This window comes from Brachyhypopomus gauderio, chromosome 20 (genome assembly GCF_052324685.1).
Source record: "Brachyhypopomus gauderio isolate BG-103 chromosome 20, BGAUD_0.2, whole genome shotgun sequence".
Taxonomy (NCBI): domain Eukaryota; kingdom Metazoa; phylum Chordata; class Actinopteri; order Gymnotiformes; family Hypopomidae; genus Brachyhypopomus; species Brachyhypopomus gauderio.
The window spans coordinates 7,206,884-7,234,708 of record NC_135230.1 but is presented as its reverse complement, the minus strand read 5'-3'; the positions used below and the strand labels follow the sequence as shown (position 1 = coordinate 7,234,708).

The window sequence follows — 27,825 nt, the reverse complement described above, 5'->3', positions numbered from 1 at the left end:
GGTATTTACGGAGTGGAGGAAATGAGCACCAGGTGGTCGAGTAAATGTGCAGGTGTGTCAGTAGGTTGGGGTCGAGTAAATGTGCAGGTGTGTCAGTAGGTTGGGGTTGAGTAAATGTGTAGGTGTGTCAGTAGGCGGGGTTGAGTGAAGGTGTAGGTGTGTCAGTAGGCAGGGTTGAGTAAATCAATCAATCAATCAAAGTTTATTTGTATAGCGCTTTTAACAACTCAAGTTGTCGCAAAGCAGCTTTACAGGGTTTACAAGGTTAACAATACTATGGGTCCAGAACCCTAATGAGCAAGCCAAAGGCGACAGTGGCGAGGAAAAACTCCCTATGATAAGTAAAGGTGTAGGTGTGTCAGTAGGTTGGTGTTGAGTAAATGTGTAGGTGTGTCAGTAGGTTGGGGTTGAGTAAATGTGTAGGTGTGTCAGTAGGTTGGGGTTGAGTAAATGTGTAGGTGTGTGAGTAGGGAGGGTTGAGTAAAGGTGTAGGTGTGTCAGTAGGTGGGGTTGAGTAAATGTGTAGGTGTGTCAGTAGGTGGGGTTGAGTAAAGGTGTAGGTGTGTCAGTAGGCGGGGGATTATGAGAGAGGGAGTGTCTATGTTTGGGGGTGTCTGGGTGTGGGCGTCTCCCCTGAGGACCGGGACTGGCTTACCGTGACACATACTACAAATATATTCTAAGCCAGGGATGGGCAACTTCCATGATAAAGAGGGCCAAAATATTTTCAGCACTATCATTGGAGGGCCACATGACCACACACTTCAAATAATTGGATATGAAAGACACTACAAATAATTCTCAATAAGAACACATTTTAAATGAATTCAGATCTGTATGTTTATTGCACCAACATGCATCTATTTTCTGCATATAAATGCATTAACATGTCCTTAATAAGCAACAAAGACAAAACATTTGCTTAATAAAAAAGTGCAAAAAGGAATTTGAACTCCTTCATATCAAAGAACTGTAATGCGTAGCGGCAAGGACGGATTAAGGATAGTCTGGGCCCCTGGGTAGCGCGCTGCAGATCGAGGAGGCGGACACAAACGCTGAGAAGAGCGAGATTTAATAAGGGGAATTCCATAGGCGAAGTCGTTTGTACAGGCACGGGTCAAAACGGGAGAGCCATCCAGAGAAGACAAATACAACAGCATGATGAACACAGAATGAAACGAACAAGGCAGGGAAACAAGAACTGAGAGAATCACAACGGAGTGGGAAAATACCAGAACAGCGATGACCGAGATAACCCACAAAACCGAACAAACTACAAATAACTGGACAACGGGCGAAACACAGAGATACAAGTACACAGGACTAAACTAGACACAACTGAACACAATGACGTGCGTGGCAGACAGAGGGAAACCAGGGCAACAGACACGCAGGGCGGGATAACCGGGCAAGGAACAACACTGACACGGCGAACATGGACACTGGAGTGACAGCTAGGAGAGGGGGCGTAGACCTACATGTCAAGAACAAAAAAGTCCTGCTCTATCGGTTTTTTTTCTTTTAATTATTAAATTATTATTGATCTATTTGCGGGCTGCACTGAGTGAGGACGCGGGCCGTGTGCGGCCCCCGGGCCGCCAGTTGCCCATCCCTGTTCTAAGCCATAGTTCTTGAAATGTTTGATGTGGGCAGGCTTGACAAACACCATTAAACAGCAATAACACCTTTCACGTACCTTTTCCTTCCAGTAGCAGGGCAAAGAGAATGTGAATTTAGGGCCAGCTAAATTTAATGCATCACCCAGCCTGTAGTCTTACCAGCACTTTTAAAAGCAAAATTATGCCCATAAATGTTTATCTAAGCTAGAGTCCCTAGGCTGGTGATAAAAAGCTGTTTCTACCTTACTGCAAATGTCTATGAATGATTCTACATGAATGTGTTTATGAATATTTATACTTGAATGCAAGTATGTATGAATCTTTCTACCTGAATGCAAGTGTGTATGAATCTTTCTACCTGACTGTATGTATCTTTCTACCTCTATCTACCTGGATGTTTATCACAGCTGTGAACCTTTCTGGCTCTTTTTACACCAAAACACTCTTACTGATTTTGGTTACATCCAAACAACCGAATACTGAGAAATTTTAGCTAAATTATTGGAGTTCCCCTTTCACAGTAACCCTGCAAGGCCTGAAACATCAAAGTCTGTCTCCTCCGAGTTGTCAGCAGGTGTTACACAGATAATCTGGGTTGCCTAATTGTGTGTGTCACCGTGGATCATATCACTGATGGGAAACACAGGATGTCAAAGAACTATGTGCTTGATAGTGATGATAATAATAATGATAATGATAATGACAATGTACTTGCCAGTAAAAAAAGAAAAGAAAATAAGATCATTTTCAAGGCCCCAGTGAAAAAGAAAAACATCTTTGCAATAAATGTAAATATAACTGTATAACAGTGGCACCTGGAAAAGAAGGAGAAGACAAGTTCGTTTAACAGAAGCTCGGTTATCATACATACTGAAACAAATGACATTCGACGGAGGATTTAGAGGTTTAAAGGAGGATTTAAGCTGCCACTAGTCATACTGGGAAACTCTCCAGTCGTACAGTATCATGTCTTTACCTGCTCCACCTGGTACACCAGCCAGGCAGTAATAGACTTGACATGATGACGACTAACCTTCTATCTCTGGATGAAGGACTGGTGTGTTTTAGTTGTCATTGGCTTCATCAAATCATGTGTAACTGTATTAAACTGCAGTAGTATACTGGTACGCTCAGGTTCAAGTTATTGTTCCCTAATGTCAATTCGCCGATGGGTCAAATTGGCCTGATAAAATATATTTCTGAAATTAGCAAAAGCACATATCAGCTATATCTAATGAGTAAATTTAGTAACAACAACCATGTTTTGTTATTACGTTTGTTGACAGTGGTTTGTAATGGTGAGTTGATATTATGTTTTGTTAATGCCACTGGTGAATATAGACATGTTGTATTGTGTAAATTACAGCTATCTCTTTTCAGTTAGCTAATAACCATCCTAATCTTCAGCAAAAGCCACAACAACAGTGTGACTAAGGTTAAACCAGCTCTGCAGCAAAATCACTTATTTCACCCGTCAACCAGACACCATTGCCAAAGATTACAAGATTTTTTATATCAATCAGCAGGTTAACTCTAATTTAAATTAGTAAATATTTAAATCATATTGAAATTTCATATTTTACATTAATCTGTTTATCTTCTTTGCTATGAGTATGCCATGCTGTCGAAAGCGCCTGTAGATCATCCAGTAGATGGCAGCATTTCAGCACTTAGTAAACGTGACAAGCCAATGAGAGCAACCATGAATGCAACCAGACAGTAGGCCTACATTATGCAGATAATTCAGTGCCACCTCTGACTTGTGCCAAAGTGCCATGGAGAAAAGAAACCAGATGATTCTCAACCGTTCCCGATGCAGAGAACAGTTCCAACCAACCACCTGCAAAACTGAACGTAAAAGAAGTCTATAGTGTTTTAACATTTCGGATACGGCATAAAAGCTTGTTTGTTTAAACGTAGTTACTCAACACAGCGCAAACTGAGCTGGGTATCTGCTTGCCAACATAGGCGGAGATGGTGGTTGGAGGTTTCCTACAACTGCACTGAGCCATCCCATGACGTCACACGGGTGGCAGTTTGAGAAGCTCCACGTGTATCTCTTACATTTGTAAAAATTGGTGAGACCTAAATTAAAGGTTGCTATATATTTAAATTGTCTAAATCTGAGGCTCTCTCCAGATCAAAGTTTTTATGTGGCTTTCAAAATGACAACTGGAAAGAGGGAACATTGACAGGATGTTTTCAGAATACACAGCAGTATGATTGGCTTTAAAATGCATAGATTATTTAAAAATCAACTACATGTATTGATTTAGTTATCAAGCAGGATAATAACTTGTTTCTGTATTAGCATAATTTGTGTTCAAAGTTGCAAGTGTGCTTAATGGGTAAGTGAGCTTAAGTGAGTTTAACCTACATGTTTATAAAACTAACTAAAACGTTTATTATTATAGATAGGATACCCCTCGTGTTTGTCAGTTCACAAGACTTGTGGACTGATATGAAATCGATCTTTTTCAGTACTAGTTTTATATTAGCTGACAGAAGCGTACGGCACCTCATGGTCCGTCATCTCTTGTTTACAGCTCCTGCTCGCCATGCTAGCCTGCAAAATTACCACAACAAAAGTTGGGAGAATACGGCGAGTCCTGTATGGGATTATTTAATATGACTACGAGAAAGACTACATGTCTTGTAGTGGAAACAGGTGATGAAATATATGGAGTAGTTCTCAAGAGGAAAACACCCACGAATCTCAAAGCTCACACAAGAGGTCTAACTGCCAGTACCTTGACAAGCTGACTCTCTGAGTAGCTTTGCCGAAAGAGAAGCACCATCCCGGCTGGGTAGCACCAAGGAGAACCATAATGGACCGTCTTCACCAGTGATCAGATAGCTGCTGGTTAGTTAATACGCAGGAGGATGCACTGGTTTATGTGTTGAGTCTGGATGTCAACACGACTCGATTGCCTTCAAAAGGTTTAGCTTTTCACTCGAACCAAAATAGGGTTACACAATATTTACTCTGACCTTGTTGAATACTGCACCTAGTATGGATGTGCTACAAATGCACAATGATGTATACATGAAATATATTTGGGGGAATTATAGTGGTTCATTCGTCCACCGGACTTCATCACTCCACCAAAATCCATTTATGACTTTGATCCAGAAGCGACATATCTTGCTGGAAAGCTTGCTAAGATGGCTGGCTAGCTAGTCACGTTATGTATCTTGTGGTAATTATTCATTTATTGTATCAACGAACTATCTACGCTAGTGAGACCTACGTTTACGCAAGTGTTAGTTAACCGGTAGCTAACGTAAGCTAGTCCGCTAGCTAGCTAGACAACGTCTTGTGTTATCTAGCTTATTGGACGTTTTGGCGAATTTAACTAGCTAGCACTCGCGTAGTAAGTTGTTTAACTAACACCGGTGTCTTTTTGTTTTGTTTATTTTTTTGTTAATATTACTGTGTTTCTGAACAAGACTGTAATTTAATGGTTCATACTCTACGTTTTACCTGAGCACATTAGGCCATGACTGAAGTACCCTTGAACAAGGCACTTAACCCCAACTACTTTTACCTGAGCACATTATATGTTGTGAGAAGCGCTATACAAATTGATTTGATTTGAGCTACAAGTTAACAATTGTCATTTATTTTAAGTCAGTTGAGCTTTAATGCCAATGAAATCATTATTGGCTATTCAACTGAGCAATAGACGTTTGCTAAAACTGACTGAATACAACTCTGGTTTATAATAAATATTAAAGATCTTAATGGATTCTGATCAACAGCTGTAATTATACCAGCCGCTTACATCCGCACACGTAACGGTAAGAGAGCGCGGCACTTTTAATGACGTCATAAAGTAACTGCCGTATAAAACTTATGGAACCAGTGACGCCATAACCATAGCAACCACAAAACATAACTGTATCGCGAATATCACATTCAAATCATTAGTCAACTCGACGTCAAGAGAGTTCCATTAATTATCTGTTTGGAAAGAGCGCAGATTTCACCATCTCTTGAACAGAATGGGTTGTCTTTGGTCATGTATGAAGGTATTTATAGCCTTTTACAGGGTTCCCAACTTTTCAAGATCATTTGGAGTGAGATTTGAACCTGGAGGGGGTGGCGAGTGTAAATTGTTGACGGGGGCGGGGGGATTGGGGGGGGGGGGGGGGTGTGGCGAACGTAAATTGTTACCGGGCGGGGTGTATAATGTACACAAACTAAGTGTTATATGGCGATAAGAGCGATGGTTGCCCACTAAGAGGGAATTATAACTGCCAGGCCCTCTGTAAACGAACAGCGGGTATCACAGTACTGATAGGGGTAGACACAGGCTCACAGGCTTCCACTTAACTTAACCCCTCACCTGCCAACACAGATTGAATAGGCACGGTTGAATAATTTATTTGCTTATATCTCTGTAATTGTTTAGATGTCGATTGTCAAACTGTAAGTAGATTTTAAAAATTGGATAAATTATATATATTTATGTTTTAAGAATATTTTAGGCCCTCTTAGAGGGCCCTGACGGTTCCCCACTGATATATATATATATATATATATATATATATATATATATATATATATATATATATATATATATATATATATATATATATAAATAAATTTAAAATTACATGGCTTTAATAGTGTACTGAGATAATATTTCACATACTAATGAACTGACAAACCAATGAATGCTGTTCTACAGAAAAATAAAAAAGTGGCTGTGGAGAATGAGGTAGGGGTAAAGAAGGAGAAAAAAAAGAGGAAATGGTGGAGACGCATGAAGGTATCCTCCAAAATGTCTGACAGTGATGTGTCATCGGAGGGTTACTCCATGAATTTGAACTTATCCACCTCTTCGTCTGAGGGACTCTTAACCCCCTTTCCTACCTCTCATCCCTGGCTCTCAGCTCCCAGGTATGAAAAGCATATCAGCCTTATTAATTGTTTAGTCACGTGAATGTGGTTTTCATTTTTTCCTCACTCATAAATCATGAGAAACTGAAAAAATTAAAAACAACAAAAAATGTTTCTTCACAACTGTCTGTCTAATGATAGGTAAGTGAACATTTTGTGTACAACACAAACTCCATGTTCATCTCACACTTCTCTCTCATTCAGATCGATGGCAGAGCAGATGGAGACAGAAGAATATGTGCAGATTCTATATTTGTTGCGACTGCACATCATGAGGGAAATGACTGAGAGTGATCAGGGTGAGGACCAAGGCCACACCCCCACTGTTTCAGCTGTCAGAGACACTGACATTCAACATCTCGGGTAATGATACGCAGCCTGTTTGACATTGCATGATTGTACAATTTACACAGATGAAGCTGTCTATAATACAAAAACACACACACAGCAATTAAATAAGTAATTTTTGTGCTTCTTCTTCACGTTATGAAATAGCTAGTGGCCTGGAAGTTTCACAGAATGTGTACTAAATCTATTTTGAAACGTGAATGTCTCTTAGATTTCCCAACATTGGCAATACCTGCTATATGAACGCTACTCTGCAGTGCCTACTGAGTCTCTCCTGCTTCTGGAGACCCATCAGTGCTCAGTGTTCTAGTTGGACGGATCCATACAGCTGCCAGATGCTGAGGTACCCGAACCAGAGGATTTATGTGTCTAAATAAACGTTTAAAATATGAGTGCTTAGGGGGTTGTTGTGATGCTGAGAGATATAAATCACATTGGTCTTCCTGTTGCCGTGTGTAGATGTTTTGTAGATCTGCAGCAGGCCAGGCTCACCACTCAAAGCTCTGCACAGACGATGCAGCTCCTGGCGGCCCTGAATGCCTGTGTTTCAGTCAATTGCCCTGCGTTTGGAGAAGACTATGAACAGGTACAGTTACATAGCCCTCTGAGCCATTAAGAACACATCAGTACCACATGCAGGACCTGCACACAGTCTTCTTTGTTTTTTCACTGTGCTGCTGCCGTTGAAGTCCAGGAGCAAAGCCCCCTTTGACGTTCTATGCTGTCTTCCACAGGATGCCCATGAGTTCCTGATGCTGTGCTTTCAGCTGCTGAAGAAGGAGGGAGAGATACTCAGGGCTTCCTCCTTCTCTCACATCTGCCCTGTAGCAAACTTCGAGTTTCACATCAAGTCCATGCGCACCTGCAGCAGGTAATTCTGTGTTATATCCCCACATCTCCATTTAGTAAACGGACCGGTCTGAACTAGTCTTAACCTGTGTTCATTTAAAGTGTGCATTGTCACAAAGAATGTGATAACTCATACACTGTATATGGGATACAGTGCGTAATCTTTGTGTGAATGTTGTAATGTCGTTGTTCTATTTTGTGAAAGCTGTGGACTGCAGAGTTCCAGAGTGGAGGACTTCAACCACCTCTCTGTTGACCTGAGCTGTACCTTAACTGACAGCCTACACAGTTACTTCAAGGTTTGTCACCTCACACACTTTTACTGGACAACACTTTATTTTATTGCAACATTTAACATACAGCATTTTATTAAATTAGAGCAAGAGAACCGTTATGGCATGCTGGCATTCAAATTTTTGTCACTCTCAAAAAACTTTTTTCAGCCAACAGTTTTGGAGTATTACTGTGAATGTGGTCAAGGCAGCGAGGCACAAGAAGAGATGGAGTTCTCCTCAGTCCCACAGTGAGTCTCACCTTATGCAAATGAGCAGAAACAATGAGTTTTAATCCAGTCCAACTTGCACCCACTTCAAGTCCTTAAGTTGTTTTCTCTTTGGAGCAGAGTTCTGATCCTACACGTGAAACGTTTTGACATGCTGGGCCAAAAACGAAGTGACCGGATGGACATCCCAGCCGAGCTGGACCTCTCTGTCCTTCCTGGGGTGTCTGCACTCGGGCAGCAGTTAAGGTGAGCTCATACAACAGGCTGAGCCTACCGACTCTCATCTCTGTCCACCCTCACACGTTTAGCTATAAAACGCTGACTGAATGGCTGTGTGATTTGTCCACAGTGGACCAGATGGCACCCTGGACAAACCGCATGAAAGACCGGATATCCTGCAGAATAACTCTCTTCCAGAGCAAGGTAGATATCTGCTTATTTCTCACAGTGAAATATCGAACTTTGGAGAGAAACCAGGTAAACGTATAAGGATCTGCCATAACGATGTCGTTCTTATAACCCATTAGAAGTAAATGAGAGCAGAGAAGGACTGGTAGGGAGAGGACAGGACTTCAGGCCACTGGTGAGGAGAGAGATAGAGAGATCAAAAAGAAGGGAGAGGCTGAGTGAGACTGAGGAAGAGAGGCTGATATGCTGAAATAGATATGAGAAAACCTTGTATCAACGATCTATGATGCATTTTCACTTGAATCATATGAAAAAAAAAATGATGTATGTGTTGTTTGCAGGAATGTGTTTCCAAATACAGGCTGAACTCTGTGGTGTCTCATTTGGGTGTCAGCATAGACTGTGGTGAGTAGTCTGACATTTTTCACACCCATGCAATAGAAACTATAGAATGACTACTGACCGCTTGCTACGCTTATAGGGCACTACATCAGCCACGTAGCTGAGGAAGGAGAGAGCTGGCTGTCATTCAATGATTCGGATGTTGCAAGAATAAATGAGGCAGCCATCCTTAAGATCGCGGAAACAACAGCCTACTTGCTCTTCTACGTGCAAAGGTAGCAGCTCACCTTCTAGCTCGGGTACATTTACTGAAATTCAATAGGCTGAATTCCAACTGCTCCTGTTTTGCTGTTGTGTCCAGTGGGGCTGGAGAGAGGAGCGTGGTCCCATGGAAGGAGGACCTGGGGGAGGGAGCAGTGTCCCCCTAAACCCAACACCACGCCGGGTCCAAGTCAGGATACACCACGCCGGGTCCAAGTCAGGATACACCACGCCGGGTCCAAGTCAGGATACACCACGCCGGGTCCAAGTCAGGATACACCACGCCGGGTCCAAGTCAGGATACACCACGCCGGGTCCAAGTCAGGATACACCACGCCGGGTCCAAGTCAGGATACACCAGGCCAGGTCCAAGTCAGGATACACATGTAAGAATCTACAGCCACACTTCATAAAACAGGGTACGCATCTTCTCAGACTAGTTCGGGTCTACTGCTGTTCCTCTCATCCAATCGTAGGACACAGTTAATTATGAATGGCTGCAGCCTTTCAGATTTGGGAACATAGGTACTGTGGTCTGTCAGGACTCTTAACAGAAACACATTGCATAAGCTTATATATGTAGGTAGGAAATTAGCCTTTACCCTGCCCTAGGCCTTATAATCAAAATGTTACTGGGCACAATTAGAAACTTCCTTCCTAAATTACCGCTCACACTTGCGTGCCTGCATAAGATCTTTAACCCAGTAAAATGAATAGTTTTTCTCCACACCCTCATTAATCGGCAGTAGTTGGAACAGCATAAATAACCGACAGTACTGAGAAATAACCAACATTTACTCTTTATTTGCATATTTCAGGAGTGAACCTGAAGCTCTGATGTGATGTTGCTGACGTGATGATGTAGGACCAGATGAATCAGATGACGCTTCTTGTATCCCTCACCATTCTTTAACATCACAAAAAAAAATAAAGACTTGTTAAACTTCACCGGCTACTTCAGGATTTTTTATAGAGGAGCTTTCTCCTACATGCATCATGTCACACTCAGGCAAAATCAAGTGAAATAACTACTAATACCCTCATTGTTAGCACAAATACCCTCATTGTTAGCACACTACTTCTGGGCACTGAAGAGACCAAATATAGGCAAAAATACACTGTACACTTTAGCAACACATTTGTACACATTTCAAGTGTAATAATATCCTCATTCATGGATGAGTAAATAAAGTTAATGTAAAATGTACACCCTTGAAAACCATATGTAATAGAATAATTACATATTATTCATACCACGATCAGTCTGAACCAAGGTTATAATCCTTAATGAAAATGAACGAAAGAATGAAAACTGATAAACACTGTTAAATAAGTGAACATATGATTTTAAAAGATTGTAATTTCTGTATAGAACATGTTAACATTTGAATGACATATTTTGTCATATATGTGTAGAAGTAAAATAAATCTGTCTTCTCACGAATTTGTCTCTGTACATCTGCATCCATATAAACCAGCTCCACAAAAAAATCCTCTTTAGCCCACACCACAAAATCACACCACTGAAGCCCGCTGATTAGTAACTGACATTTGAATCTGCCAGTAATACGCATGTGTCTTTTAGTTTTGAACATCCGTACTCCATATACAGATACTTACAGTCAATGTAATTCTTCACATTAGGGCATTTAATCTCGACCAAGCCAAACTGGGGGTATTCAGTGGGGTCAAATACGACACCATCATGGGCTGCACCAAGCCAGGGAGCATCTGGGTGGATGAAGAGGCCACATGGTGTGTGATTTACATTGAGTATCCTGCAATACTCAGATGCTGCTCCGGACTCCATCTCTAGACCTCTCTTCATTTCAGCCGTCCGTCTGGTACCTCTGATGATGCGTTCAGCAAGAGACTCTGCAGAGCTTTGCCCTCTTACATGGCACACCTCACGAAAACGTCACGCTGTTACTCTAGGCTTGTGGAGCAGATGCCAGTCAGCACAAGAACTCTGCTCCCGAGTTGACATCTCAATTTTGTGAGCCATATCAAGTGGCACCTCCAAAGACTTCAGGTGAAAGAGTTCCTGTTCAGTGCCCCCAAAACACAGATGGGTGCATCAAGGTGGTGGTCTTTTAGAGGAAGAAGTGGGGTTGATGGCACATCAGGGTGGAGAGTGATGTGTCGTGATGGTAACACAGGCTGCTGATATGACAGACCAATGCCTTCCTGCACCATACCAAATGCACACTGCACAGCTGGCTTGTGGGATGCCATGCCTATAGTGGTCACCATGCCCCTGTAGAGTCCACTCCTACAAATTCAAGTACAGACAATACCCCAAACTATAAGCATTTAGTTTAATTTAACTAAATTAATTTAAATTAAATTTTTATTTACTTTCATGCTGTTAAGCTGTGTTAGCAATTCTGACCATTATAACAGGGTGAGGATATCAAGCGTTATTTTAATGCAATGCATGCCTAGAAGTTAATATCATGAACAACAGCCAATTTGCAGCTTCAAACCCTCCAACCCTCGTCCGAACTTGAGGTTCTCTTTGATGCCTCTCTTTCCATTGAACCTCATATCAAGTCCTTGGTTATAACGGCCTTCTTCCACTTCCAAAATACTGCTAAACATAGACCTTTTCTCACCAGACATGATGCTGAAATTCTTGATCATGCTTTCATTACGTCCTGTTTGGATCTCTCTCTTGATCATTGACTTACCTAACAAAATCGTCAGCTCAGTATGTCCAAAACTCAGCATCCAGAATAATTAACATTTAAAAAAATGTGCCCAATCATTCCAGTTCACCATCAGTTACACTGGTTACCTATCTTGTGAGAGTTAACTAGCTAGTGAGGGGAACTGTGGAACTGGAGGTGAGCACTGGGAAAACTGGGCAAAAAATAAACACGCAAACAAAACCAGTATATGCTCCTCTCTTTGTTTGAAATGACCTCAAGCTCATATTTGACTTTAATGGCAATGAGTGTCCCCAAAGCAGAGGGACTCCACTTTGAATCTTTAGATGTATGGAGCAGATTGCATTTATAGAAGCATCATAATAATGGAGAATTCAAAATGCAATATTTTCGTAGCCCACACAACACTTCATGCTTGTCTTTCTTCATTTTTAGCAAAACCATTCAATCACATTGTATTTGTAACGCGGAGGTGCAGTCCTAATGACCAGTCGCTTTCAGGGTGCCACACACTCGTGTTTATTGTGGTAAATAGCGCACATTTAACAAACTCACAAAGTGACGTGTGACTCTGACACAGGACGATACAAACACACACACTATAGGGCAGTAATGGTCTGGTGGTTAGGGAACTGGTCTTGTGATCGGAGGGTCGTGGGTTCGATTTCCAGGCCTGAGGCCATGACTGAGGTGCCCTTGAGCAAGGCACCTAACCCCAACTGCTCCCCAGGCGCCAGGCTAGGGCTGCCCACCGTTCTGGGCACGTGTGATCCACAGGCCCCTAGTAATCACTAGTGTGTGTGTGTGTTCTAACTGCACAGATGGGTTAAAAGCGGAGGACAAATTTCGATTGCGGTGTAAAAATCACAATTGACAAAATATGGCACATTTACATTTACATTATATACACATAGTCTAACAAGCAGCGGGTGAAACACATTAGACTAACAACACAGGTTAACACACACAGACTGAGGACTGAGGGGTACTGGTCTCCTTTTCGTCGTACTCGGACGGAGGTGGGTTGCCCTCTTCACCGTCATACTCCGTGGGGGCCGAGCACACGGACGGAGATGGACTCCCCTCTTCTCCCGAGTCCTCCCACAACATAGCGTGACAGTATTATAACTTCATGATCACTTAATAGTCCGTTTTCTCTCGGTGGTATCAAGTTTCATTGATAAAGCAAATGGGTATTGTGTGCTGGTTTTGTGTGTTAGTGAAAAATACTTCCTTGCTACAGTGTCAGTAAACCTCATGTGTCTTTTGGACATACAATAGTATTTTCCCTGAAGCAACTGATATGTTTTAGGCTTATTTAATGCAATATTATAGCATGATGCTCATATTACTGTGTTCCTCTGTGATTCCTTTAACCTCAGCTGGGGTCAGCAGTACTATTTTATACAACTAAATACATTTGAATATTATTCGGAATAATAATTTTTACCCTGAAAAGCAATATACTAAGGAATATGTAATAAACCCATAATGTAAATTATACAATTATGTAAATTATTTAATATGTATTTCTCTTGTTTCCCTGCCTTCATCTTTGCAGATTTTGTACAGCAAAACAGAAATCATACAAAATATTCTTACAAAATGAGATGTATTGGATAGCAGGCAAGATGCTTTATATCTGACATCAGGCATTTCCAAATGCATGAGGTTTATTTGGCCAATGCCCACACTCAGACTAATGTGTTTTAAGTCAGAAAACATGTTGAGCAAATTTGAACTGAACTGCCTTTTAATACCTGACATGGTACACTGTGGAAACACTTTTGTTTAGCAGACTTAATGTCATTTCATAATTATTCAACAATAAATCATAATCGTCAAATCATCACCTACTTGGACTTTTAGGTCTTCTGAGGCACTTTGAGTTGCAATGTATTGTAATATATGGTATAAGCAAACAACAAACCTCTTCACCATGGGGTCCACTGAATGGCCAAGATGCCTTCTGGGTAATACTCTGTCCATGGGAGCGTCTCAGGAAGGCCAAACAGGAAGTGCTGAAACTTCACCTTTCCAGGCAAGAATGCCTACAAAACCTGTTAATTGTATTAAGTGAATGAGGCATGTTTAAACTGGAAAATCCCCAAAACGTCTGGGCCAGAACAATACTGCCCCGGGGTGTTAACCAACCTGGTTCTGTTGTAGCTGGTTCTGTTGGGCTGTAACGGCTCTCTCATTCCTCACTCAGGTCTTGTGCACACCTGTTTCCAGTGAGGTAACTGAGAGTTGAATGAATTTAAATGAAAGCTGAAATTAAATAAAAGCTAAAAATTAAAAAAATTCACATTTTTATAAAAATCTTTGCTTAAAAAATTTTATTTTTATATCATATGTATTTATCATGCAAGTTTTAATTATTAGTTTTTGATAAATTATGAAGTAAACCCAGTTATTTTATATTAGAAGCACAATAAGCTCTTGATATTTCACTGCTTTAGTTCTACAAACAAATGGAGAGTCATTCTTTGAGTTTTCACACAAATAAAGTACAATAACCGTTTGTTCAAATATTTCTTCCCATTGAGCGATAATGATCGAACCACTCAGTTGCTATGGTACATATGTTTTTTGCCTGTATGTTTAGTAAGAAAGGTGTGGTGGTGACGGGGTGACGGGGTGACAGACACAGCAGACGTGGTAAATGATGCCATGGTTTCTTTAATATCCATCACACAGCACAGTACAATCAATAAGAAAACAAAGGAGCGCAGAACACAAACAGGGTGTGGCACAACGGAGTCACTAAACTTGGCGTTGGGAAGAGATGCAGCGATAGACGTGAGCAGGCTCACTCCTGCAGGTTCACTCCTGTAGCTCACTCACTGTAGGCTCACTCACTGTAGGTTCACTCCTGTAGCTCACTCCTGCGGGCTCACTACTGCAGGCTCACTCCTGAAGTTTACTCCTGTGGGCTCACTCCTGTAGCTCACTCACTGTAGGTTCACAGGTGCAGGTGATTATTGAATAAGTGGGTGAGTTACACTGTGGGAGGACGTGGAGTGAAGTGGAGGGGGGTGGCTCCCCCCTGTGGGGCTGGCCCCGCCTACCGTGAATATACATATATACTTTATATATATATTTTATACTATATACTTTACTATATATATATATATAGTAAAGTTCTCCAGAGTCGTCCATTAGTGGACAGTTTGGGATGATGCTCTGCAGGTTCTTGTTGCTCATAACCAGCTTCATGAGGCAGCACCTATGAACACATTCTCATGTACGCTGAGGCCCTGTGATGCCCTGAACACATTCTCATGTACGCTGAGCACCTGTAGGATGAGGTTTTTTGAGGAGGCAATTAAAATTAATTAAATATGTAATTATTATTAATTAATTATATATTGTATACACAAAGATACATTGTATGCACAAAGATGAAATATAGGTTGTAACTGTTTATTTAAACTATTTGTTTTAGAAGCAAATTTAAGCATAAACCATTAGCTAGAATTGCCTTAAGACTATGAAGAACATTCAGTGACTTTTGACAGAGAGAGAGAGAGAGCGAGAGAGAGAGAATGTGTTCTAAGAGAGAGTTCCCGCTGATCAAGATAAACAGACAAGGAACAGACGTGTCTATAAATTGTCCAAACACTTGGACTATCACACACACACACACACCAATGTGTTGCTTGGTAAAACCACCTGGGTGAATTTGGAGACTGTGTGTGTGTGTGTGTGTGTGTGTGTACACAGGGAACAGCACACTGGGGAGCCGTCCACTCATCCAGAGCCACACTCTCACACCAGGCCACTCCCCCTTTGTCAATCACCCACTTAGACACACCCACTCATCGTCACCTGCACCTGTTCCCTGTTTATATCCAGTCACCTCTCCGTGTATTTAAGCCCACGGGTTCATGCTTCCAGTGCTGTTCAATCCTGCTCTATACATTTGAAAGCTGAAAGCCTGCCTGTGCAAACAACTTTCTCTTTCTCTTAAAAGACTCGCCATGGTCTCCCTCTCTCCTGCTGTCACATACATACATCATATATATAAATATGTAAATAATAAATAAACGTATGATCTGGAGAGTGAGACAGGTCAGGGAGAGTGAGACAGGTGAGGTTTCTCACTGGTAAATTTCTTTCACAAGTTCTCACCTTCATTAAGCAGATACAATGAAAACATTTTTACAAGTATGGAAAACCTGCCTCTGATTCTAATGTGAGAAATTATTCTCAATAATCGTTCTCAATCTCTGTGCAGTACGGGGAATCTGGGTCATGGGTCACTGCCAGGTTAGTGGCCTACCTGCACCTTGCATAAAAGAGACTTTAAGGCCTGTCTGAAGCGACCTCCAGCCAGCGTGTACAGGCCGAGGTTGAAGACGGAGTTGAGGGCAGCGACGGGCCTGGTCACCACGTACGCCGCGTGGACGCCTCTCACCATCATGCAGGAGCAATTAGGCGTGCGCCTGGTGTGTATTCTGAGCGCACGCAGTACGTGGTAGGGGAAAAAACAAACCACAAAGCAGACAATCACCAATGAGATGAGCCTCCTGGCCCGGACGTGGCTCCGTCTCTCGGTGTGCGGCCCCGTGGTCAGCCGTTTCACTATACACGCGTAACACGCACACACCACCAGTAAGGGCAACAGAAACCCCAGGACCGTCAACATCCAGGTGTACCACCAGATTTGTTGCGGGTCGTTGCTGGCCAGGTCGAGGCAGTAGGTGACGTTGTCCTGCTGGACAGTGTAGATCAAATGAAACATGGGCACCACCTGCGCCGCCGCCAGCATCCAGGCGAGGGCGCAAGCGAGCAGACCCCAGCGTTTCTGCTTCGCCCTCTGCACCTGGAGCGGGTGCACCACGGCCACGTAGCGGAAGACGGCCAGGCAGGTGAGGAAGAGGATGCTGCCGTAGAGGTTGAAGTAGAAGCCGAATCGCACGAAGCGGCACATGAACTCGCCCATGGTCCAGGAGTCGGCCTGGGCGTAATAGTACGCCAGGAAGGGCATGCTGAGGACGTACAGGAGGTCGGTGGTGGCCAGGTTGACCATGATGATGCTGCTGCTCTTCCAGGGACGCACCTTGGTCAGGTAGACCAGCAGTGAGGTGACGTTGCCCGGCACGCCCACGGCAAAAATCGCACTGTACATGACGGGCAGGTAGTAGTGCATCATGAGGGAGTCGACGTCTGTGCAGTTCCCACTGGGACCATTGCCAAATGCAGAGCTGACCATGGCTGTTCTTTCTGTAAGGGAGAGGGAGAGAGGAAGATGGAGAGAGAGAGAGAGAGAGAGAGAGAGAGAGAGAGAGAGAGAGAGAGAGAGAGAGAGAGAGAGAGAGAGAGAGAGCGAGCAAGAGAGAGAGAGAAACAACAGCTATAGGCCATTGGCTACTTTTTCCATGTTAAGCATATAAACTAGGAATAGAAGCCAAATTATTTGTAATAGCTGATAATAAGTATAGGATATCAGTGGGTGGTTTCCAGTGTACAATTTTCATGGCAGTCATATAACCATAAAAACTTGGCATCATTGCTAGCTATCAATCCCCAGTCTTGCAGAAAACTGTTGCATAGACGTTGAGTGTTTACTAAGGAAACTGGCTTTTTAGTGATGAGATGCGTAGTAAGAGTTACTTTGCAGAAAGGTGGACCATTGCAGTGTTTTTTGTTTGTGTTTTTTGCCACGACCTTAGTGTGATTATTATACATTCAACCTTGTTTTAGATTTAGTAACAGATCTGTGATGAGTCACCTAATAATTAATGATGCATACACACGACAATGTGAACAACCAACCATATAACTTTGCATATATTGGTATATAACAGTTTCACTTTGCATATATTTGTATATAACAGTTTAATCTTGAAGGTGTGCACCAGAACCATCCATGTAGATAAGACAAATGGGTAAAAAATAGAATACATTTACACCACCTTCTAGTCTACCTGATTAGCAAAAGCAAACAAGGAAGTAGATAAATATATAATGCACAAATGTATTTAGTGTATTTAGTCTAAAATCTCACGACAATACAGAGTTATACACTTAGTCACTTTTCCTTCTTGTTACAGATGTATGTGCACCAGATCCCTGCTGCCCACAGGTTAACCAGCAGTTGCCGTAGTAATGATGCTCTTACCTCACCTGTGTTCTGTCGTCTTTCCTCGACCTCTGTGATGCTTTGATACATGAAGCACTGGTTGCACCCAAGTAGAGGAAATGTTGCCTGACTAGCTTACACCCCCCCCCCCCTTCCCCCCCTCCTCTTCAATGCTGCCGATAATGTTTCTCTGGCACGGAAGGATTGGTGATGAGGAAATAGAGGACTTGAGGTAAACAGCTTCGTTCAGACGCGGTTAGGGACACATGGCAAGTCCTGCGCTAACAGGCTGGTATGAGGACATGAAATACAACCTTTTTCTGAGCTGTAAATGAATACATTTCACAGCTGTTTCCTCTTTGTGAATGCCTTGAAATTACAGGCCTGTGTGCGCTGACAGCTTTATCTCCATCTGAAACTATGAGAGAAATTGAACGTTTTGGTTGATTTTTTGGCAAAACGGTGTTGCCACACGTCACCTTGGCTCGAGCTGAAGTCCTGTTATTGATGGCTTGGAGATGGAGGTGATTTTCTCATGGCAAACCCTCCAAAATAGCTGCTACTCACTGCAGGTCCCATTTCATTTGTGCAATATTTGATCATCCTTGAAAGGCATGAGAAAATGTACAGCAGGAACTGTCAACAAGCCAGCAGCTCTGCCCAGGAGCAGAAGAAAGACACAAACATAAACAGCATTTGGCAACAGTTCAGTTAACCCATGTCAAGAGAGATCAAGTGATTTCAGACGCCCTGCTTTGTAGATGAACGGCCTCCATGAGCAGACGTGAGTCGATGCTTGAAGGCTCGAAGCAGCAGTCCACCGGTATATCCGAGATGGACAAGTCAGTGGTTGAGAGAGATGATTCAAAGTTGCAATTAATTTTGTGTCTACATATTTATTATTAAATTCTGGGGCAGGCATACATTATGTTTAAACATCATTGTCATTTTCCACATTCTAATGACAATAAGATTTAATTATAGTTATAATATTAAGATTAGATTATAATGTATGAGGTGTTAAGAATAAATAAAGACAACAGGCTAAAAATGATAAAATAGTTAATAGAGCAGTGGATTAGCTCCAATTAAAATATTGTGCAGTTTTCTGCAGAATCAAAGTTGTTTTCATAAGTATTTTAACATGTATATCACTAAATGTTTATGGTATATATGACTCTGATCTTTTGGCTAAGGTTTAGACAAGCATGCTCATGAGTTTCAGTTTGCAGCAGGTGTTCTGCTGTTAAATCAAATTGAAACAAATTTCAAGAAGTGGCCTTCATTTCTTAAGAAACAAATCTGACTCCTTTCAAAAATTTCCCTATCCTTCAACACTCATGCTGATGATCGTCTATGAGCATATGGACTGTAATGCTGTAATCGATATCTCTACCCCAGAAAAACAGGGGTGACATGATGATAACTTAAGAGCCAATAAATCCTAGGTGCTTTAAAAAGGTAAACGTCAAAAGAAATATGATCGCTACAATTTGTCTCTAGGTATTGTCAACCACAACATTATCCTGTCTAGTCTCACAAGTCTTGGGATTAGTAGCACAACATGGCAATGGTTTGCTTCATACCTGCAAGAACAGTCATATCAGGTGACGTGCTTTCTCGGATCACTGCTGTGTTCATAACACTCAACTGAACCCTATGACACTTGGGTTTCTACTTGTGTCTCTGCATGCAGAGACGCTTTCATGGATGACAGATCTTCACATAAAGCTATAGATGTATATATTGTAGTGGAAAATGTCTATTCACACTCCCTCCCTGTAGTTTCACCTTTGATTGACCCTAACAACACCCCACTTGGATGTCCGGGTCACTTCCAAAAACAAACACTGGGCCCACATGCAGGACTGAGGGAACCCTTCTCATCAGACTCACCAGGGCCTTGGTATGAGGAATGAAGGCTTCCACCAGGACAGAGGGCCCCTGTTTTGGTCTTTGTTGTTTAGTTTGGTACATTCCTAACCATAAAGCATCACGTTCGCAATTCGCAAACAGACCTATATGCAAGAATGCCAAAATTGACCATAATTCTTATGTAATGGAGAAAGCAAAAGTTTTCCACTCCCTTGCTGTGGGGACTGACAAATCACAACCACAGGAAGGACATTCTCTCAAAGTTTGAAAAACGAATTGTATCTGGTCCCTTATGGTTCCTGTAGTGCAGGTATCACCAAATGGCGGACCGCGGTCCGGATCCGGACCCGAACGCCGTCCTGTCCGGACCCAATCCCATTCCCGATTAACTGGATACGGACCCAAATGCCAAAAAAATTTTAACGGGAGACTATATTTTAAAAAGGAGAATTTATTTTCAGACGAGTGTTACGTTCACCACCCATTTGAGTGTTACGTTCGCCCCCCCGCTCAACAACTTTCGTTCGCCACCCCCCCCCCCCCCCCCCCCCCCCCCCAAGCTCAACAACTTTCGTTCGCCACCGCGAACCCGGACCTAAGGTCTGAGCTATCTGCCAAAAATGGACCGCGGAAAGATTTAATTGATTACCCCTGCTGTAGTGTATAATGAAGAATGCAAAAAGGTTTTCCAACTGTCACTCTTCTTCTTGAGACCCACAGGGCACCACCCCAGTAAAGACATTTCTTCATAAAATTTGAGGAACCAACCTTATCTGACTTCCTAAGTTCTCACCACCAACCGCCATCTCTTTGAAATTCATAAACAGACTTGTATCCAAGGACGCAAAATTTCAGGGTTCTTATAATGTTATGTCCCAAGACACTGGAGTCTAACCTAGTCTAAATGAAATGTCTCTGTGATTCCAAGGATACCAAGTTTGACATCACTCATAACCAGGGGAAGTATCAATATCTTCAGTGGAGAATCAGTTGTATTCAGGATTATGTTTTTCTTTGTCAGGGAATACATATATGTTACTGCTTTCTGCCTAAACCAGCTTTGACTTGGCCTCTGTGGAAATGCCATTAGTTCAACTCACTCACTCACTCTCTCACTCTCAAACCCACCTTCATGATAGAGGTAATGCATATTCATTAAGTATGCTCTAATCATCTGACCAATCCTCTCTACTACGATCACACCCCTAAAAGACGGATGAATAGTACTTCATGGGGTTGATTAGAGGGGGAGTGAAGCCAAAAGATTGCTACAAGTTCTAATCCCAAAAAGAAATGTGCCTGCATTTCTGCAGAGGCATCAACAGTAATGGAAATCCAAGAATTAAGTATTTGCACTTTTAAATGCCTGACATCTGTTTAGTCCATGAGTTGAATCTCACTTAATTTGCTCTTTATTAAACACAAACGGAGCCATTCAGACATCGTACAGTTGGGTCACCATCAGTGCCTGGTGTAACTTCGGAAAGAACGCATGGTTTCATTTTGGACCTCAAAATACCTTGATGCCAGCCTTGATGTTCTCTGCTCTTATTATTGTACTCACCATAGGACTAGTTATTCCAAACAAATTAGCATGATATATACATTTTAGCCAGTCCTTTGCTTGCATTTCAGACCTAGCTTTTATCCATTTTGGCATCAGTGATGGCTTAGTTACCTTGAAAAAGTAATCCGATTACTGATTACTCCTTTCAAAAGTAATTTAGTTACGTTACATATTACTTGATTTTAAAAGTAACTACGTTAGGTTACAAGTTACTTTAGTAGTTAGCCTACATTCAGCAGCAAAATGAGTTTTTCCAATACTCACTTTATTGAAAGTGCATTTTTAACAGTAACAATGTATCTCCTGACATTTAAATAATGTACCTCCTCAGTTATAACTGAGCCAAGAAGAAAGCAAAAATATATATTTTTACTAAGGAACAATGGTATTAGCCCATTCAACCCATCGGTCACAATAGTCACCGTAAAAAATAATTTTAGTTATAAGGCTGTAAAAATGTTAACAAATGGTTTTTCTATACTTTTCCAGAAAATATTGATAAAATAAAGTGAAATATGTAAAATATGTGTAGTGTCAAAAGTATTGTGTAAATTGTCACATGACCAGAGCTGTTTACTTCCTGATTGCACCAAGAGGAGAGGATGGCTACATCAAAGCTACCAAATGGTTAGTAAAGTATGCTAACAAATGGTTAGTAAAGTATGCTACCAAATGGTTAGTAAAGTATGCTACCAAATGGTTAGTAAAGTATGCTAACAAAGACAGGACATAAGAGTTTTTGTACACATCATCTTTAAAGTGTCTGGTATTGATATATGCTTTCTTTCTTCAGTGAGGTCATAGAATGAGTAAACATGTTGATGGCAACAATAGTGGCCAACATGATAACAGCATAAACATACACGTATGTACATAATTAACTTTTGTTCTGCTTAACTTCATTCTCTGTTCTTTGTTTTCGGTTCACTTTTAGCCAAGTTCTGGATTTGTTGGGTCAAGGTGATTTCCCAAACAAGCCATGCAACATTGTAGTTGTTCCTCAAAATGAGAAAGATGCTATCCTCAGTGACTGTGATAGTGATGGGTCAGATATGGAGTGTAAAGGTGAGACAGGCCATTTGACAACAAGGCTGTTGAATGCAAATGCTGAACTTGAGCAAACAGATCATGACAAACAATTTTATCAGTGATGATGACCTCCAACTCACCTCACAGCCTCCACCCTCCATCACACCACCCCTCTAACACCCTCCACTGTTGATAAAGAAGAGACGAGAGGTTCTACCCACCAAAGGAGCCAAACTGAAGAGCCTAGAACAAGCTCAGTTTATACAAGAGATACTGTAGGCTTGATGGATCACACTTCAAAAATAGTTATGGACAAAGTAAAGGTGCACTTAGTTCTGAATTCTGCATCTAGGATTTTATTTTCTTTTATTTTATTGTATTTTGTTCAGTGTAGGACTATACCTGAATGTATATCTACATGCTCAATCCTAAATGTTACCCTTTGTTCAATGTGAATGAAACACATAACTGTTGTTAGTGAATGTTATGCTAAAATGTGACATTTACAATGTTACAGTGAAAACTAAACTTCAAATGCTCAAGATACCTTGCTGCAGTATATGTTGTACTATATTAACATTACAATATTTGTTACAATAAAATAAGAATGTGAAATATTAACATGTTATTTTATGTTTGTTCTGATGGTTACATCAGAATGTAATAGTGTATTCTAGGAATTGTTGGGTACTAGGTGATTTCCCAAACAAGCCATGCAACATTGTAGTTGTTCCTCAAAATGAGAAAGATGCTATCCTCAGTGACTGTGATAGTGATGGGTCAGATATGGAGTGTAAAGGTGAGACAGGCCATTTGCCAATAATGCTGTTGAATGCAAATGCTGAACTTAAGCAAACAGATCATGACAAACAATTTTATCAGTGATGATGGCCTCCCACTCACCTCACAGCCTCCACCCTCCATCACACCACCCCTCTAACACCCTCCACTGTTGATAAAGAAGAGACGAGAGGTTCCACACACCAAAGGAGCCAAACTGAAGAGCAAAGAACAAAACTCCAGGTAATCAAAAATAAAAATATTCAAATGTTGAGAGGCCCATGACTGCTGGGATTCCCGAACACAGAATATAGCCCAAAAGCTACAGAATGTTTAAAACAAAGCCTTTCCAGCCCAATGGATATTTTCCTACTAACGTATCCATGCACCATTGAAATGTCTAACCTCTACTCCACCCAGACCAAGGACAAGCCACTGAATCTGAATACGTACGAGCTCCTCACGTTCTATGGGATCCTTTTCAAATCAGGATACTGCTCTGTTCCAAGAAGACACATGTGCTGGTCACTTCACAGTGATGTACACAATGAAAGCATTTTAGATGCTATGTAGAGAAATCGCTTTGATGAAATAATGCCCTCGGATCATGTGGCTGAGAACACAATGATCACAGATGACCCATTTTTAAGGTTAGGCCCATCTTCTCTGATCTCAGTCAGCCATTTGAGGAATGGTTGTCAGTGCATGAGAGCACGGTCCCATACCATGGTAGACACGGATGTAACCAATCATAAAAGGTAAACCAATCCGTTTTGGTTACAAGCTGTGGAGCCTTGCCCTATCCAGTAGCTACATTTATCACAGGGAGGCATATGGTGGATCCCATACACTCCTCCCTGAGACTGTTGGGTCAGGGACTATCATTCAACTATCATTCAACCCTTATATTGCTAATTGAACTCATTTGTACTTGTTATATCAGTTTGTAAAAAAAATAAAATGCTCCAGAATCAGAATAGCATTGAAGCTAAAGCTAGCCAGTTTCATTAGGAGAAAAGTGCATTTTATTTGACACATGCCTTCACTATCAGGCTGCACGATTTGTTTTGAGGGACAGCGACAGTGCTGTAGACCTTATAATTAACACTTCTACATGTATACCAGACAATATCATTATGAACAGTTAATAGATGCCTACACTAATCAAGTAACTTTATCCAACTGCTATTGTTTTTCATAAACAGCATTGATTTCAACATGATGCAAAAGTCAAGCCCATAGGATGCTACAGGTTCTTCACGACTAATTTTGTTTAGTTTGCCCATGTGTACCAAGAGTGGCGGCTGGTGCTAAAAGTTTTGAGGGGGGCTCCAACCTGAAAAACCCCAACACATACAAAGGTACAAAAAGGCACGAGTTCAAAAGAACACGTCCATTGAACACGCTCATTTTTTCGTGAACGTTGAACTGAACGCAACACGTTTTTATATAACTTCAACGTGAATTAGTTCACATTTATGTGTCATGAACGGCAGACATCACTGTAAATGAACGTTGGAATTTGTTTTCCATTGAAAACTGGGTGACATTTGTTTTCTCTTTTGAAACGCAACGAGAGAAAGTTCCTCCATCCTGTAGGCCTATTCTCGCTGGTGCCGCTTAAATCATGTATCACCAGACAGAAATGGTTTTGACGTTGTATGCGCAATGCATTGTGGGCAACGTAGTGTCCGGCTGAGAATAGTCAACATACTGGCTAGTTAATTACATAAAGGAAGGGGGGGGCGAGCCCAAGACGAAAGTGAGAGAAAGCGCTACAATAAAAAAAAATTATTTTAATATCTTCAAATAATAATAAAATTAACTAAACTTTGAACTAGTTCAGAATTAAAATTGTGAACTTTGAACGTGAACTGTTCACTTTGAACATGTATGAACTGAACTTGAACTAGTTCAGAAAAGCAGTGAACTGGCACAACACTGTCCCAGCCATATATTCCAGAGAGATTGTGCCATGTTTGGTAATAGTGGAAGAATAAGTGAATTACATAAGCTTGTTGGCGTATTAATATATACTTAAAATATATGCTAGTTTGATTCGGATTTGCTACGGTAGCTAGCTTAGCTACCAAGCTAGAAAATATTTCATTTAATGGTAGTTTATTATCAAAACCCACAATGTCAATGTCTTCACGTGCTCTCAAGTTTCCTGCTGGAATATCAAGAGGTGGTATATATATTTGTAACTTATATACACTGAAATAACACATCCTAGACCTCAATGAATAAAATATTCCAGTTGAAAATCTTTTTTACATAGTGGAATGCATTGAAAAAAATATCAATGTAAATCAAAAGTTGGTCTGGATTTGGAATCATACTCAAAATCAAAAAGTAGAAAATCAACTGACAGGCTTATTTAACTTCAGTGGAAATTCCTCAAGACAAGTAAAAATAAGGGTCAGTCGTGTCTGTGGCCTCCACGTGCCTGTAAATGTGCATATTTTGTCAATTGTGATTTTTTTACACCGGAATCAAAATTTGTCCTCCGCTTTTAACCCATCTGTGCAGTTAATACACACACACCAGTGATTACTAGGGGGTTGTGGATCACACATGCTGAGCGGTGGGCAGCCCTAGCCCGGCGCCCGGGGAGCAGTTGGGGTTAGGTGTCTTGTTCAAGGGCACCTCAGTCATGGCCTCAGGTCTGGGAATCCAACCCACGACCCTCCGGTCACAAGACCAGTTCCCTACCACCACGCCATGACTGCCCCATGACTGTATGACCTCCCTACAACACCTGGGTATGCTCCTGATGAGGCAGCGGATGTTCTCCTGAGGAATCTCCTCCCAGACCTGGATAAAGCATCAGTCAACTAATGGACAGTATGTGGTGCAACATGGCATTGGTGGATGGAACGAGACATGATGTCCCAGGTGTGCTCGATTGGTTTCAGGTCTGGGGAACGGGTGGGCCAGTCCATAGCATCAATGCATCAATTCTTCATCATGCAGGAACTGCTGACACACTTCAGCCACATGAGGCCTAACATTGTCATGCATCAGAAGGAACCCAGCGACCACTGCACCAGCATATGGTCTCACAGTGGGTCTGAGGATCTCATCTCGGTACCTAATGGCAGTCAGGGTACCTCTGGCTAGCACATGGAGGTCTATGTGTCCCTCCAAAGAAATACCTCCCCACACCATTACTGACCCACTGCCAAACCGGTCATGCTGGAGGATGTTGCAGGCAGCAGAACGTTCTCCACAGTGTCTCGAGACTTTGTCACGTTTGTTACATGTGCTCAGTGTGAACCTGCTCTTATTCGTGAAGAGCACAGGGCACTGTGGGGAATTGTATTTTATTTGTATTTTATTTGCATTACCTTATTAAACAACAGATATATTATGGTGGGCATAGAGAAGCAAGGAGATAAAACTTGCAGCATAGGATGTAAAGAGATATGACAGGATGTCTAAAATAAGCAAAGGTGTGAAAATGGTCAGTGCAGAATGACGGGCAGGCAGTTATTTAGAGAAATAAGCAGACAGTTTTTCAGACATAGGGAGATTTCATTGCAGAGCACGAAGGATGTGGGCCATACTCAGGGCAACTGAAGAAGACATTAAAGCAGTCCGTTTTTCAGACCTACACGCAAAGCGACACAAATACCACAGATAGAAGTAATTTAGGCTTTTGCTGTGCACTTTCCAGAAATCTCTGTATTTTAACTTGCTTTAATAAAAGGTCAAAAGTTTGTTTGCATCAACGACCACGCTGCAGGGGAAGACTAGAGCACAACAGCGCCAATGTTCTCTGGCAAATGCCAATTGCCCTGACTGGTGTTGGGCTGTAAGCACAAGCCCTACTTGTGGACGTTGGGCCCTCATACCACCCTCATGGCGAATGTTTCTGACAGTTTGAGCAGGAACATGGATATTAGTGGCCTGCTGGAGGTCATTGTGCAGGGCTCTGGAACTGTACCTCATGTTCCTCCTTGCACAAAGGATGAGTTAGTGGTCCTGCTGCTGGGTTGTTGCCCTCCTACGGCCCCCTCCATGTCTGCTGGTGTAGTGTCCTGTCTCCTGGTATCTGCTCCATGTTCTGGACACTGTGCTGACAGACACAGCAAACCTTCTTGCCACAGCTCGCATTGATGTGCCATCCTGGATGAGCTGCACTACCTGAGCAACTTCTGTGGGTTGTAGACACTGCATCATTGCACCTCTATGGTGAGAGAACTGACAAAATATCAAAGTGATCAAAACATCAGCCAGAAAGTATGAGAACAGAAAAAAGGTATGTGTACCTGCAGAACCACTCCTTTATAGGGGGCGTCTTGCTAATTGCCTCTCATTTCTACCTGTTGTCCGTTTCATTTGCACAACAGCAGGTGAAACTGATTCACGATCAGTGTTGCTTCCCAACTGAACAGGTTGGTTTCACAGAAGTGTGCTTGACTTGGAGCCATACCTGTCAAGTTTTGTATTTAAAAATACGGGACATTTCCCGTATATGACGTCATCGCCTAATTTGCATAATCGGTTATTTGCATATAGCCGCAATCGAGGCTGTAGGAGAGACGAAAACATCTTTGGAGTGACAAAAAGTGAAGAA

The 27,825-nt window shown here is 41.8% G+C and overlaps 2 protein-coding genes across 3 annotated transcripts; one reads left to right on the top strand and one right to left on the bottom strand.

The window, feature by feature from the left end:
- The first annotated feature begins 3,807 nt into the window (after positions 1-3,807).
- On the top strand, positions 3,808-10,642 carry LOC143484551 (ubiquitin carboxyl-terminal hydrolase 50-like). The gene is made up of 16 exons (XM_076983335.1): positions 3,808-3,967; positions 4,166-5,651; positions 6,314-6,525; positions 6,730-6,888; positions 7,085-7,216; positions 7,333-7,459; positions 7,608-7,744; positions 7,928-8,021; positions 8,166-8,245; positions 8,345-8,470; positions 8,574-8,647; positions 8,752-8,807; positions 8,974-9,037; positions 9,114-9,249; positions 9,336-9,654; positions 10,054-10,642. The coding sequence occupies exons 2-15, from the start codon at positions 5,625-5,627 to the stop codon at positions 9,400-9,402; spliced, it is 1,491 nt and encodes a 496-aa protein (XP_076839450.1). The 5' UTR covers positions 3,808-3,967; positions 4,166-5,624; the 3' UTR covers positions 9,403-9,654; positions 10,054-10,642.
- A 3,795-nt stretch (positions 10,643-14,437) lies between these two features.
- oxgr1a.1 (oxoglutarate (alpha-ketoglutarate) receptor 1a, tandem duplicate 1) lies at positions 14,438-18,149 on the bottom strand. 2 transcript variants are annotated; one of them, XM_076983294.1, is made up of 2 exons: positions 18,032-18,149; positions 14,438-17,133 (listed from the first exon to the last, which is right to left on the bottom strand). In XM_076983294.1, the coding sequence occupies exon 2, from the start codon at positions 17,120-17,122 to the stop codon at positions 16,178-16,180; it is 945 nt and encodes a 314-aa protein (XP_076839409.1). In that variant the 5' UTR covers positions 17,123-17,133; positions 18,032-18,149; the 3' UTR covers positions 14,438-16,177. The 2 variants fall into 2 exon arrangements, with proteins under 2 accessions (XP_076839409.1, XP_076839408.1); XM_076983293.1 differs by having other exon boundaries at positions 18,037-18,115.
- Between the last annotated feature and the right edge of the window lie 9,676 nt (positions 18,150-27,825).

Excerpts from the sequence above, each read along its gene's own strand:
- LOC143484551 (XM_076983335.1), top strand. The coding sequence starts at position 5,625 with ATGGGTTGTCTTTGGTCATGTATGAAG. Across the intron at positions 7,460-7,607 it reads TTGGAGAAGACTATGAACAG|GATGCCCATGAGTTCCTGAT; the intron begins GTACAGTTACAT and ends TGTCTTCCACAG. Across the intron at positions 8,648-8,751 it reads TAACTCTCTTCCAGAGCAAG|AAGTAAATGAGAGCAGAGAA; the intron begins GTAGATATCTGC and ends ATAACCCATTAG.
- oxgr1a.1 (XM_076983293.1), bottom strand. The coding sequence starts at position 18,082 with ATGTATCAAAGCATCACAGAGGTCGAGGAAAGACGACAGAACACAG. Across the intron at positions 17,134-18,036 it reads GGAAAGACGACAGAACACAG|AAAGAACAGCCATGGTCAGC; the intron begins GTGAGGTAAGAG and ends TCTCCCTTACAG.